The sequence below is a fragment of the Hemiscyllium ocellatum genome, chromosome 30, assembly GCF_020745735.1.
Source record: "Hemiscyllium ocellatum isolate sHemOce1 chromosome 30, sHemOce1.pat.X.cur, whole genome shotgun sequence".
NCBI lineage: Eukaryota > Metazoa > Chordata > Chondrichthyes > Orectolobiformes > Hemiscylliidae > Hemiscyllium > Hemiscyllium ocellatum.
Genome location: NC_083430.1, coordinates 36,277,062 through 36,291,850, shown reverse-complemented (window position 1 = coordinate 36,291,850; position 14,789 = coordinate 36,277,062). Strand labels below are relative to the sequence as shown.

General features: G+C 41.2%; 1 protein-coding gene across 1 annotated transcript in view; it reads right to left on the bottom strand.

Moving 5' to 3' along the window:
- LOC132829949 (exostosin-1-like) overlaps positions 1-13,754 on the bottom strand; it is a 267,128-nt gene extending 253,374 nt beyond the window's left edge. Inside the window, exon 1 of the mRNA XM_060847376.1 lies at positions 12,345-13,754. Coding sequence (XP_060703359.1) covers positions 12,345-13,285 — 941 coding nt within the window. The 5' untranslated portion in view covers positions 13,286-13,754. The remainder of the gene's footprint in view (positions 1-12,344) is intronic.
- Positions 13,755-14,789: the final 1,035 nt, after the last annotated feature.

The following is a 14,789-nucleotide window of genomic DNA, read 5'->3' as shown; positions in this document are numbered from 1 at the left end:
GTGAAGGGCACTGCTTGTCACTGGCCACCCGAGTGTTTTCCTATCTTCCAGGTGGTGGAAATTGAAGAAAGATTTGTGCACTTTGTGTCTCTCACTGCATCTCACACCTGCACACACACACCATGGGTGCTGGGGTAAAAAATAGGCACTACCGCAGTTAGGCGGTAGTGCGGGGGTTAATTAAACAAAGGAAAAAAAAGAAAAATAGAAAAAAAAGAACTGGAGTGGACTCTGTCCCTCATGGGTTGCACTGTATTCTTATGTGTATATTGTGTTTGCACTGTATCTTATCGTGTAAGTTGTGATTGAATTGTGTTTTCATATGTGTTCTGCGTTTTGTGTATATCTCTGGTGAGGGTTAATTTCACTGGGGGTGCTGGCATGTGGATTTTCTTTTATGCACTGTTTTCAATTGTTTGCCATATGTTTTTGGAGGGTTACGATGTGGTTTGCTTTGCTGTTTCTGTGTATTGCTTTTTCTGTTGGTTATGAGGGACTGGAGATGTTTGTTTTCAGGACCCCAGTTTCTGTAGTTTTTTGACTGCTAATTGTTATGTGTCATGTGTTGTTAATTTGTATAATATTGAATAAAATTTTAAAAATGATCAGGGCAGACATCCTGTTCACTCTGATAGCTGACTCTGAGGGAGCTGGATCAGTAAATAAAGGGTGATGGGATACCCGTCTTTGTGGAGTTATTTCAGCTTGGTTTGCAAAACTTGATCGGCCTGGTTGAGTTGGACCTAAGAGTCTGTTTCTGTGTTGCATGACTTTAGAACAAATGTTGGTTCCATTTTAACACTAGGACAGAGTGTGAACAGAACTTGTACCACAGAAACAGGCCAGCTGAGCCAACATCAGAAACGTGTTTGAGCAGTAATAGGCCTTTCAGCTGCTCAAGCCTTTTCATCACTCGATAATTTTGACACCAACTCTACATTCCTGCAACATCCCCACATCACTCAATTCCTTTGAATTCCAAATCTATTGAGCTCAGTTTTGAATAAACTCTCTGACTGGCATTACCAGTTCTCTGGATTGCGGTTTACCAAAGATCCACAGTTTCTAAGTGAAGAGATTTCTCCTTGTTTTAGGAAAGCTAATCCCAAGTCTATGAGCCAGAATTCTAGACTTTCCAGCCAAGGCAAACAGTTTCTCAATGAGTACAGAGTCAAATAGTATCAAAAGTTTTATACAGATAAATTTCAATACGATCATCACTCATTTTTCTAAACCTCATATAAGCCAAAGTTATTCAATGTCTCCTTTATCAGACAATCCTCTGCCGCAGAACCAGTCTCGTGAATGTTTGGTTGCACCCACTCCAAACTTATTATATTCTTGCTTAGGTATGAAATCCAAACCTGTACACAGTATTGCAGATATGATCTCTCCAAAGCCCAATCTAAAATTGCAGCAAAAGACAAGACTAGAAAGAATGGTGATGAGGAAATGATAAACATACAATGACAGAAAGTACAAATCTAACAGTAAATCAACAGATAAGACTAGAGGTTACAAAAAAATAATAAAGGACAAAACGAAAGGCTCTTTAAATGCAAGTCACTCTCAAAACGGAACTGCTAATGACACAAAGGTAAATAGGAAATAGGTTGTGAAGAAACATAAAGGAGGTTACAAATGGGTATAGATGAGTTAAGGGAGTGAGCAAAGATCTAGAAAATAGAGTATAATGTGAGAAATTGTGAAATTGTCAATTTTGTCAGAGCAATAAAAAACAGCATAAGTGGCCAGATCTCGAAGATGCAGAGAGATTCTGGGTGTCCTATGGCATAAATTGCAAAACTTACTATGTAGGTACAGCAAGTAATTAGGAAGGCTAAACTGCCAATAATGTTAGGTGAATTAATCAAGGGTAGATATAGAGTATTCTTCGGAAGGTCAATGTGGACTTGTTGAGCCGAAGGGCATGTTTCCATACTGTAGGGAATCTAATCTAATCAAACAGGATGTTATTGTTTATCATGAAGGAAATTAAATATAAAAAGGTTAAGCTTCAGTTATACACGTGAAACCATGTCTGACATGCAGTGCCCAACATTGGTCATCTTATTACAGGAAGGATGTGCTTGCACTGGAAGCACTTCAGAGAAGATTTACTCAGCTGGCAGCTGAAATGAGCAGGCTATGTGTGGGAGCAGGTTGGATGGGCTAGGCTTGCATCCATTGGCAGTTTAAATGAGCAAGAGAAGGAACTTGGTTAACACTTTGAAAATTCTGAGGGGCTTTGAAAGAGTGCATTAGAAAAAGGATATTTCTTCTTGTTGAAGAATCTATAACTAGGAAGTTACTATTAGTCAAAGGCTCACCCATTCACATTAGGGTGGGGATAATTATTTTTTTCATGCAGCCCAACAGGGAAAGATGGTAAAACTGACAAATGAGATATAGTGCTCTGACTCATGTAGTATATTTCAAATTGAAGGTCCAGTACATTCACTTGGGTTTTTCTTTTCCTTCTGGGAAGATTTTGAGTCTTTGTAACTCTCTCCCTCAAGTGGCAATGGAAGAATAGACTTTGAATATTTTTAAAATGGAGCTAGATAGATTCTTAATGAATAAGGGCTGAGATGTAACTGGAAAGGGGGTACTTGTAGACAGGAATGGTTTTAGTGAATGGTAGAGCAGGCTCAAGGGGCTGAGTGGCCTATTTATAAATCATGTTCAAACCTTATTTTAGTACAATCCTCCAAATCCCTTGCTTCTTAGTTCTTTGTTCTCCACATGAAGCTATCCCACCTCCCACTTTCTGTTGTCTGATCCCGTCAGCAGATAATTCTATTCCGTTGTCTTCATATGCTGAACGCACTAGCTCTCAAATGCATCTATGCTATTCACACCAACTAATTCAGGTGCTGGTATCTGAATCAGTGTGGTAGCTCAGTGGTTAGCACTGCTGCCTAACAGCACCAGGGACCTGAGTTTAATTCTAGCCTTGGGTGACTATCTGCGTGGAGTTTGCACATTCTCCCATTACCTGCATGGGTTTCCTCCCACAATCAACAGATGTGTAGATTAGGTGGATTGGCCATGCTAAATTGCCTGTATTGTCCAGGGAAGTGCAGTCTAGTGGACTAGCTGTGGTAAATGCAGGGTGGAAGGGCTGGATATGGGTGGGATGATTTTGTTGGGTCAGTTCAGACTTGATGGGCTGAATGGCCTCTTTCCAGACTGGAGGGTTCTATGTTGCCTTACAGTTAGAACCTCAAAAACAGGCAATCTACTCAGTGTACATCTCAAACATCTGTCATTAATACTTCCAAATTCTCAGGTAGCTCTAACAAATCTTGTGAAAACAGTTCAAACTTGACTTTGTAATAGCCTGCATTTTTCCCCTACCAAGACTAAGGTGACCTCCTCACAGGACATTGAACATAATTAATAGTATGATCAAGTTCTGACAAGAGGCCACTGAACTGAAGTATCAACTCTCTCTGTCTCTCTCTCTCACCACAGATGCTGCCTGGCCTGCTGAGTGTTACCAGCATTCCCTGTCATTAAGCACAGAGATTGCTTCTGTACCAATGTTGTATAATACATTATATACCTACCACATGCGGCTAATTGCATGTATGACAGTAAATAAAAATGGGAAGCAGACACTCACGGCAGACCTCTGATCCTAAGATTCATTTGCTCAGCATATGTGAACTTTAATCTTTTAGGGCATTTTGCAAGAGTATTTTTTGATTGTTGCAACTGCCTTATTTCCTTTGTTAATGGACTTTTTAAAAAGGTATAGCCACGTGAAGTTCAAGACACTTTCTACAAATGTCTATGGATGCATTTGAAGTGGCATCCTTATCTGCAGTTAATCAGCAATGTCTTCTGGCCAACCATCTGGTGGTCTCTAACTCTTGTCACACAAACATATATAGAGAGATTAGTTTGTCGTTTGAACTATTTTGTTTTTTCCTCCTTCAATACTGAATAGAAGGTAGGAGAGGGGCAAGATAGACTTTGTTTCAACTTGGAGTAAAATCGCCTCTCTTTTTGAGGCATTTAGCTAGATGTAACAAACACAGGTAAAATTGTCATAGTTCCAGAGGACCATAGGCTTGGAGAAAAACAACTGATGGTGGTTTAAACCAAAGGTCATCATGCCTCAGGCGACAAGAGATGTTGAGATGGAGAATTCTTCTTGGCAACCTGAGTCGATGCGGGAATTGAATCCACACTATTGGCATCACTCTGTACTGAAAACCAGCCGTCTGGCCAACTGAACTATCTGACCCCATATAGCAAGCATAGTGGCATGGCACTTTACACTATTCAGAAAAAAATGCTCCAATTCATGGCAAAATACTTTGACAGGTCCTGACATGTCAGATAGTTCCAAAGGGTTTACACTTACATAAATACACGCACACTTCCACCCTCCATGGGATCCCTGACCCACATCCTCAAAAACGCGTCCTGGGACCATTTCCACAGGTGAAACTCAACTCTCTCAAGAGGTACGCTGACACCAGAGACTTCAAGGAGAAGAGCTGACTGCTTAAGTAACCAGGTCCCTCTGGGAAATCCTCGTGCAAGAACTATGGCTCATCCCCCAAGAAAATGGGACCTGCAAATTACACACTTCCCCTGCCATTCGTGCAAGAACAGAGAGGATCTCCATTGTGGTGGATACGTGGGCTAGCAAAATTGTTAACATCAACAGTAATCTTTCCTCCAGATCACAATCAAACATTGAGACTGTACTTATTAAAGCCTCATCCAACAGTACTTTACAAACAATTAAATACTTATGAGGTGTTGTTATTATTGTAATGCAAGAAAAAATGGCAACCCATTTACACACAGAAAGCTCCTACAGAGAGTAATGAGATAATGACCTCAAAAATTGCTTTTTTCATGATGATGGTTAAGCATTGATCAGAAAAGAGGAAAAAGCTTCATTGGTGTTCTTTAAGCAGTGTTGTGACATCTTTTATATTGACCCGAGTAGTTAAACTTTGTCTTAATGCCTCATCTGAAAGACATTGTCCAGCAGTGCAACACTTCACTTATTTCTACAGTGGAGAGGATGACAAGATTTTGTGTTTGAGTGTTGGTATAGAACTTGAATCTGACACCTGAGACAAATCCCTTACTATCCACATTTATGACCAGTCACAAATGCATAGTGTGTGAAGAACGCCATTCAGTTGGTCTTCAGCCTCCTATCAAGGGCATCGTGTTGTCACTTCCATCAAAGGAGATCCCTTCACCGACAATTTCCCCATGACTTCTAGGTTTAATTCATTCCTCGCCTTTCTTCAAACAATGCTTTTAACATGGCCTTTCAACATGGTTTGCAACAGCAATAAAAATATTACTGTTCACCAGTATTCCTACCTCGGGATAGGAGGCTGGGGTTCAAGTCCCATCTACACTAGAGGTGTGTGACCACATTGATTTGAAAATATTTTTAATTCACTCAGCACTTTCATCTCTCCAAAATGTATCTCTGATCCACAGTTCTCTCATAATCCATGAAGCTAAAAGCAACTCTTGCTGATGGTGCAAATTGCCTTATTGAAGAGAAAAGAGATACAATTTTTAGGTATACAGCTTCTTCTGCTTCAGCTCAATGCAAAAATTGCCATGATGCTTTCAAATACCCTTTTTGCTGAGATCATATTATCTCAGGAAATTTGTACATATTTTCCATCTTGCAAATTGCTGCAAGTAACATACATTGAGTAAAGAGCTTATTTAACTCCTTAAATGGTGTTAAAAGCATCCATCTTAGCACATCCTTCAGAAGTGAAATAAGTGTTGTGAGGGGTATTGTACATGTCAGCTTGGAACTGCAACTTGTTCCTGAATCAGAAGGTTGCAGGCTTAACCCTCAAGAAAATATATAACCAAGCAACAATGCACATTTTGATAATGTCTTTATTGCAGTAAAACACCCCAATGTGGTATATTTTCAAAATTTGACAAGTCACATCAAGAGATCTTAAAAGAGGTAACCAAAAGATTGCTTTAAGATGTAGACAGTAAGGAGCATCTTTAAAGAGAAGAGAAAGGTCAAGATGGATTTCCTGACTTTGCAGTTGAAGCAGCAAGGGGCATGGCTACCAAAGGTTCATTAAAATTAAGCTGAACCAAAAGCCCAGAAATGAAGGAATGCTGAGATTTTGAGATTGTAGGTTTGAAAGCTAACAGAGATAAATAGGAATAAAGCCAGGAGCAATTTGAAAACAAAGATTAGAATTTTAAAATGGAGTTGGTGCTGGGCCAGGAGCAATGCAAGTAATAGAGTACAGGAATACAGGCACAAGCTAGAATATAAGCAAACTAGAGTGACATTATATCTTTGGACTGAGACTTACCATTGAATACCATCCTTTGGGTGACAAGTTATTTTTTTTAATTCATTCATGGGATGTGGGCATCTCTAGCTAGGCCAGTATTTATTACCCACCCCTAATCGCAGAAGGCAGTTAAGAGTCATTCACATCACTCTGGGTGTGGAGTCACATGTTGGCCAGACCAGGTAAGGATGGCACATTTCCTTCCTTAAGGATATTAGTGAACCATATGTGTTTTTCTGCTGACAATCAATTCATGGTCATCATCAGACTCTTTAATTCCAGATATTTATTAAATTCAAATTCCACCATCTGCCATGGAGGGATTTGAACCCAGGTCCCCAGGGTATTGCCTGGTTTTTTTGGATTAACAGTTTAGTAACAATACCACTGGGCCATTCCATACATTAAGGGAGGCAATGACAACATCACATAAATAAAAAGATTCATCTTGATCCCAATAGGTCCTGTGGCACACTCGACCCTATTCATGTTTGCCTCTGCTGGCAGTATTGAAAGGCAAACTAATAATAAAAAATTAAAAGTATTGAAATGCCTTTCATGAATTTGGTATATCTGGAATTGCACCATAGTCAATTAACATTTTTTGACATGTCACATGGCAACCAATTTACAAATAGAAAGATCCCAAAAACAATAATGATTATGAGATGTTTTCTTTAAGAAAGATGAATACAGGCCAGGCCATTAAGATGACAACTCCACATCTTCTTGAAAACAGTAAGATTGGCTCATCCTCCCCCAGCAAAATCAATAAATTAAGACTAGGTTCATAAAGGCCATGGTCATGTTTCAAATGAGCTTCCTCAGGCTGCTCTTCACCTAAACTTCATGCATTGTTATATTCCTTTCTCCTTCATCTCCTATTCTAACATGTGCCTGCATGTACTTAGGGCATTTGCTTTAATTTCTCTTAGTAGTGAGTTCTACACTTTAACCATTATCTTTGTAAGGAAAGTTTGTCATGAATTTCATCATGGATTAATTAGTGATTTTCTAGATTTTCAGGGTGTGTTTGCAAATGGAAATATGGTTAAGTCTTCCTTATAAAACCATTTCATTCCTGAAGAGCTCCGTCATGTCATCTCTCAGTTTGCTCAATTGTAGAGGAAAAAAAAAGCACTGAACTATTCAGTTTTTTCTGATAGATACTGCCTCTCAATACTAATATCAAACTATAAAATCCTTTTTACCTATTCTGGAGTGTCCCCTAGTCCACTTTTCTTTTTTATACTACAGGGACCACAAGTGTTCACGATAGTCCACATGCCTGAACAGAACCTCTGTTTCTCATTTCTATTCTCTGGAAATGAACCTTTCTGTCTATCTCACTTGATCAATAAATTGACTTCATTAACCTGCATCCTTTTTTGGGCTTGTGGTGCTATGTAGCGGTCCTTCCCCTGAGCCACAAGCTCCAAGCCGGAGTCTCACTCCAGAACCTGATGGTCGAGGACTGTGCATTCACAGTGACCAAACAGACTAATTATCAAATCTGATAATAGGTCTACGGCATGGGGTAAAAGGAGTGTCCTTATCAGCCATGCTTCATGGCATCATCCCCAACTTGACATCACTTCAATATTTTTAAATTAAGTAATTTTGGAACTAGAATCAGAAGTACATGCAAATGAAAATCAAGAGTAGTATCACATTTTGCCATTTGCCAATCTAAAAATCCAGCTTTAAAATCTATTTACCATTTTGTTGTATCCATTCTGCTATTTGACCCCAATTCCAAGTGATCTAGCCTTACTCGTAACTTTATATAATATCTTATCAGTGTTTTTTTTGAAAATCTAAATACACTGTTACCGTTCAGCATGCCCAACCCTTTTGGAATCTGCACCAACTACTCCTTAGTTTTTCAGCTTCCAGATGATTTTCTATTATACCTTTGCTTAAGGATCTCATTGCTTTTCTTGTCACTGATTTTAAGTTTAGTGGTATAATTTCCCTTGATTTGTTCTATTGTCCTTGTTCTACATACAGATCACATTAGCTGTCACATTAGTCCTCTAATGATTATGTGTTAATGTCTGGTATCTCTTCCTTACTTTTTTTGATATACTCCAATTCAGCCATAGATTTTGTCCTCTCGAAGTTTAGTTAGCTGATAAATAATCATGCCCTTTTCTATCTTAAATATCTCAAAATACACAGTGCCTTCAACAATGCAGCAGCCCCTCAGTACAAATGCAAAGTACTACATAACTGATTACATTTTGCAGTTTGCACTTTAGCCACACACAGCTATTTAAATGCTTAGCTGTCTCTCCTCAAGTCTGGTTTTTGAGTCTCTGGCATCAGGAACCCTATATGAACTACGTGCCTATTTGATGTGTGGGATCTGTATCTCTTTCTCCCCCTGCACTCCTATGGAAGGCAATGCACATCCCTTCCAGCATATTGAATACTTGATACATCAGTACACTATTGCATTCATAAGCCTCACATTCTAACTTGGGTTTTCAAAATTCTGCTTTGTATTCTATGTTGTTGACCTTATCAACATAAATTGTTACCTTTAGTAAACTGTTCCTCTACACAACAAGGTTCCTGCACTTTCCCTAAAAGCATGTGTTTAAAGTAGACAATGGGAATATGATTTACCATTCCAACTCAGATAGTAATCCTGCATAATTTACATGCAGTGAAACAATAATTAAGAGATTAATTTAGATTACTTCATAGAATTTCTATGGAGCCACACCGAGCTGTTGAAACATTGAGTACTAATCTGTAAACAAGTTCCTGTAATTAACAAATGATGAATAATTATAGTCACAATCTAAAGTGTGGGTCGACAGTTTTGCTCTGAAATTCCTGGAAATCAAAGAAAAATTACAGCATATTTATGGCGCAGAACAAGACAAGTAAATGTAATTGACGACAGTTGTCCCTTGCTGCAATATGAAAATTTACTATTGCACAGTAATTGACAGTAATGTCAGTGATATCAAGAGTTCTTGAGTGGTGTACATCAACACACTAAAAATGACCATATATGACAGATTATTCCAGTTTCAGCAGCAAAGTGAACAGACAAAGCTTCTCCAAAAAGGAGAGAGGATAAATGTACAACATAATCTCATGCACAGAAATTGGACCATTCAACCCTCAAGCTTGATTCATGGCTGATCTATATCTCAAATTTGTCAGCAACCTTTGCTGCTCATTCCTATACCCTCAGCAGAGCAAACCTTATTGATCTCAGAGCTATCATCCAAGACCTTTTCAGAGACAGAGTTTCCGATTTCCTTTACGTGAAGAATTGCTTCTTGGGCCTTTCGGCCTCATTCAACTTTTAAGTTTCTGGCCCTTGCTTTGGACCCATCCCACTCCCATCAAATGAAACATATTCTCTCTTCCTTCCCATTCAGCTCCTTCACTCACTTTAACACTTTAACAAAATCACCACTTAACCTTCTACACTCAGAGGAGTAAGAGCTTAATCCTTCATCCTGTGCCCTCACAACTTAACCCTTTAATCATCAATTCCAATCTTTTGGATATAAATGCAGGAAAGTTCATTCCTGATGTGATCTGGCCACCTTCAGTCTCAGTGATGATAGATGCACAGTCAAGCTCCTAAGGGGACATGCTAGGCAAAGAACATAGGTAGAGGTTCCTGCTGAGACTCAAGTTCAAGTGCACTGCCTGCCTTAGTTGAATGTCTGATCATTATGTGAGCTCAAACTGAAGCATTGCCATTTTAATCAGAGTACTTTACAAATAGACTAGCCATGATCATAGAATGGCAGAGCAGGCTCAAAGGGTCAACTGGCCTACTTGAGTTCTTAATTCCTACATAACAGATCAATTGACAGAGAAGCAGTAGCACAGCGATAATGCCACTAAGAGAGATATCCAGAATCAAAGGCTAACACTAGAGGGACTGCTGTTCAAATCTCATCTTGCATGTGTTGAGATTTGAATTCAATTAAAAATAACCGGGATTAAATCCTAGACTGATGATGACTATGTTACTGTTGTCAATTGTTATAAAAACCCATCTGGTTCACTAATACCCTTTGGGGAAGGTAATCTGCCATCCTTACCTAGCCTGGCCTACACAGAACTCCAGATCGACAGCAAGAGGGCAAATAAGGATGGGCAATAAATGCTGACCCAGCGTGAGAAAGAGATCCTTTGCAACTGAAACTCAATGCCAGGGAGCAAGTTCAAGGGGAAAAAAATCTCAAATGAAGCAAGTATGTCATGACTAATAGTTACAGTTAAAATATCTCAAACTCTGAACAACGTCTGACCTTAATCAGCAGCAGAATGTGGCTGCATTAAAGACTGATTAACAGCTGATGACTCTTGATTTCAAGCATTCCCCTGAAATTGTATTAGATATGCTCAGTCAGATGTAGATTGCTCACAGGCCAAACACAGGCCTAATTGTTTGTTTAAAACATGACTGTTGTGGAAGTGCCCTCCTGAAACAGTCATTTCAGATACCTGCCATGTAACACTATTGTCACAGCAGCAGTAAAGTTCTGTTTGAGTAAGTATTGCTTAAACATTGAGGCAATACATTCAGTGGCCAAGAATAAATCTCCATAATTAACACTTATTAAGACTGGTTTATGAAAGGAAAGATAAATTGTAGGTGATGCTGACCACCGTGACAAGTGATGTATTGAAAGATACTGAAAGTCAGTGAGTTGATTAACAAAGTACCTCCTGTCCACAACTCCACATACTCTACCCAATACTGATCCTGCACAAACCCAAAGACCAGAGAGACTAATTGTAGAGTCAACACCAGATCTGCAATGACAGCAATGCTGGAAGAAATGCTAATCAATAGTTTTGTGACAAAAAGCTCAGGAGAACAGATCAATTTTGATTAAATATCACTTCCATAGAACTCAACATCTAAAGGTAACTGTGGCTAAGAGTGTGTCAAAGCATTTGAGATATTTGATCTTTTAAGCAGAAATTTTGCTTTTGACATTAGTGTCTATCACAGATAAGCAAGGTTCATGCATAAGACAAGCCCTTCTCATGAAATTCCATCCTACAGGATTTAAAACACAAAAATTCACGTCAAATGAAGGTTTAGCTAGCAGATCATAGCCAACAACACTCTTACCTTGCTGTTGGTCAGAATTCACAATCTTATTATTCTCTCCAATCCACTAGGACAGTCCTGTAAATTATTGCTGACCTCTTCCAAGATTACGTTGGAATTACCCTTCACTCTCCCGCTTGGTATTAACTAATTTTAAATCTTCCGTCTTTTTAGTTATGACGCAAACATGTCCCCGATATTAAAATCATCTCTATATCTGGATCTGGATTCTGGTCTTAAATCAAAGCGATTGGGGGGGGGAGGGGTATTATAGCAATTTGCCATTGAGATTTCCCAGCACTGACGACACACAGAATAGAACTGTGCAGGAGTTGACAAGAAAGTGTATACGCTGTTCAGACTGGCTCCAACAGGAGTTACTGTACTCCCCCAAGGGGAAAAGCGAAGTCATTCAGCGTGTTAACAATCTTTTGACTGTCAGTCCCAAAGTGGGGCACAAAGTTGTGGTCTTCCATCCAGAGCAGTTTACAGCTCAAAGCACAAACTCCCTATGTTCTTATATTTCGAAGTTATAACTTTCCACCAAACGAACAGTGCCCAGTTAGAAATACTAGCTTTAAAATGTTAGTAACGATCTTCCACATACTCTCCCTATCCCATCATTATCCTCTCTCGTGTACCATCCAGAACATTTTTAGAGAATTTCTAAGCCACAGCTACACTGATCCATAATTATCCAAGTCTTAAAGAAGTCAAGACTTTAAGAAACGGTCATCCCAAGATTAAAAGTGCTCAATTGACGAAGTTTGAGCATCCGAAATAAACAACTTCCCTTACCTGTAAGAACACAGCGACCATAAACCCTTTCCTTCAAAATATCAAACGCTTATTCGGAGTTTACTCAATCATAAATGACATCAGAGTTAGACAATGTATTGGAAGGGTTTTGCACTTACTTCTCGTATTCCAGGTTGTCTCTGTCACAGCGACTGTCTTTGTGCTTCTCCCAGTCTTTCCCATGCTTACAAGTGGTGAGTGAGATAATATCCTTGCCATTGTGAATATGGTGTAAGGCGTTTCTGGTATCTGACCCAATTCCCGTCAAGTACCTCTTGCCTTTGAAGACCAACAGGTACTTTCTCCTGGGTGGGACATTGTTGTTCAGTAGCCAGCCTTTCCCCCCACCCTTCTGAGGATGTTCTCTGGAAAACAAAGGGATGGAGACGTCAAAATGTGGCCTGTAACTCTCCATGTAAAAACTCGCTTTGGCCACCATGGCCTGGCCAACGTCAAAGCCCAGGTCCTCGGTGTAGTCAGGCCACGTTCCCGAGTAGAGGTTAAATATCAGGTGGTTCCTTCCGTTATTCCACAAGGGGAAACTCTGGATTTTGCTGTCCACGTCGTGAATGTATTGTAAGGATAGCTGATCCCTATCTAAGGTGTCTATACTCATGACAAACAAGCAGGCCTGCTGTGGATCTGGAGTGTAATACCGGGAGCCCTGGATGGAAGCGAGAATTTTTTGGTAACTTTCAGAAACTTTATCTCCTTTAGCCTGGGGATAGATGTAAACCCGGAAGCCTCGCTTCTCGCACAGAGACAGGTCAAAACAGGTCTCCATCCGACACCTGCTGTCCTTGTATACCATCTCCCTGTTCTCCTTCTTCAGTCTTGGGGACTCCCGCAGGCGAGCGTCCACCTCCCCTCCCGGCTGCTCCGCGAAACTTTTCAGTGACGCCTGGTCGTCCCACGCCGGCCACCTCCTCGCCATCGCCGTCTCCTCGCTCTGCCTCCGTGCCAGGAACTTCAGCTGCCGGATCTGCGATCCCCCGAAGTAGAAAAGCAAAAGCCAGCAAGCGCAGAATGCGATCGAGATGTATTTCTTCCTGGCCTGCATGTGTCCGGGACCATTCGCCCTCCTCGGGAACAAGACGCTGTAGGGGACAAGGCTGCAGGAGGTGGCACCTGGAGCGGACGGTGCTGGTGGAGCAGAGAGGAGCCTGACAGCTCGGATCTCAAGCACTTCCAGACGCCGGCGCTGACTGAAGAGGCATCCTCCCGGTTCCGAAGCAAAGGCGGGCGCGGAGCAGGGGCAGCCCAGTCTGGCATGGGGCAGCCGGGGGCATGTACTGCAACTGGCTGCCCGTTTCGGCTGGAGCTGCTTCAAGGAAAGGGGATGTGGCTGTAAGAGCCGATCGAGGCTTTCCGGACGCTGTGGCTCGGGAGCTGCGTGCCCTGGCTGGGAGGTGCAATGTCTCTCCGGGGCTGGGAGCGGCTCCGGGACGGACTCAATCGCCGACTGTATCCATCTCGCCGAGACTCAGGTGGAACCGTGTCCAAACATTCCATTTCCGAACCTTGGCTCCACCAACATTCCAGCCAGGCCACGCCCCCAATATGACCCCGCCCACGCCTCCCCTATTGGCCAAAACGCACGGCACTCTGCGCACTCTGATTGGGCTTCCTCCGGCCATCCCAGGCTATGATTGGTCAATGTAGCCAACCATCTCCCTAGTCCCCGCCCTCCAACATCAATTGGCTGAACCTTTCGCCGGGTCCCGAACGTGCTCAGCGTCAGGTGTTAAAAAAAGAATTGGGCAGGAATTGTATTTAAAGCCCAGTCCCGGGAGGAGAGGGTGATGCAGCCCGGGGTACTTTTGCAGGCTACAGCAAACCGATAGGTTCCAGGGGCAACAACACGATATACATGTTGTTGGATCAAGATCGTGGGTCTTTTTGGCTGCACTTTGCATATCTGGCCTTCAAGACTGACATGTCCGCTGCTATACCGTTAACTTGGAACAGATGCATTTTTTAATAATGCACATACATTTTTACAAAATCAAATGCACAGCAGGCTGATCAATGTGGGCTTCTTTGCCTCCAACCTTTCAGCTGTAGATGGCCTGCGGTATATTTATGTTTTTTGTCCTGTGCCAGAAATGATATCCAAAGGCAATACATTTACGCGGCTGACACAGCCTGAAGCGTGGTTTTAAAGGTTAACCATGGATCCAGAGGGTAAGTGATAGCTACCAGAACAAAATATTGCAGATACTGGAGATCCGAGAAACAAGCAGAACGTGCTGAAAATACTCAGCACGTCAGGCAGTGACAATGGAGAGACGGACAAAGTCAATCTCATTCAGCATTAAGTCTATTTCTCTCATCACATAGGCAACCAGATTTATTCTCTAAAATGCATATCTATTAAATAAAAGGTGTACGATTATCATGGATATTTTGATCTACAAACACCATGTACCATTCACGCAATACCTTTTGACATCTTGCCAATCAATGGTTGGAAGTTTAAAAAATCCACATCGCTGCGTTCACGGCTTACCATATCTCCTCTATCGCTCGCATCAATCATAGAATCCTTCAAGGGGTCGGTGTTC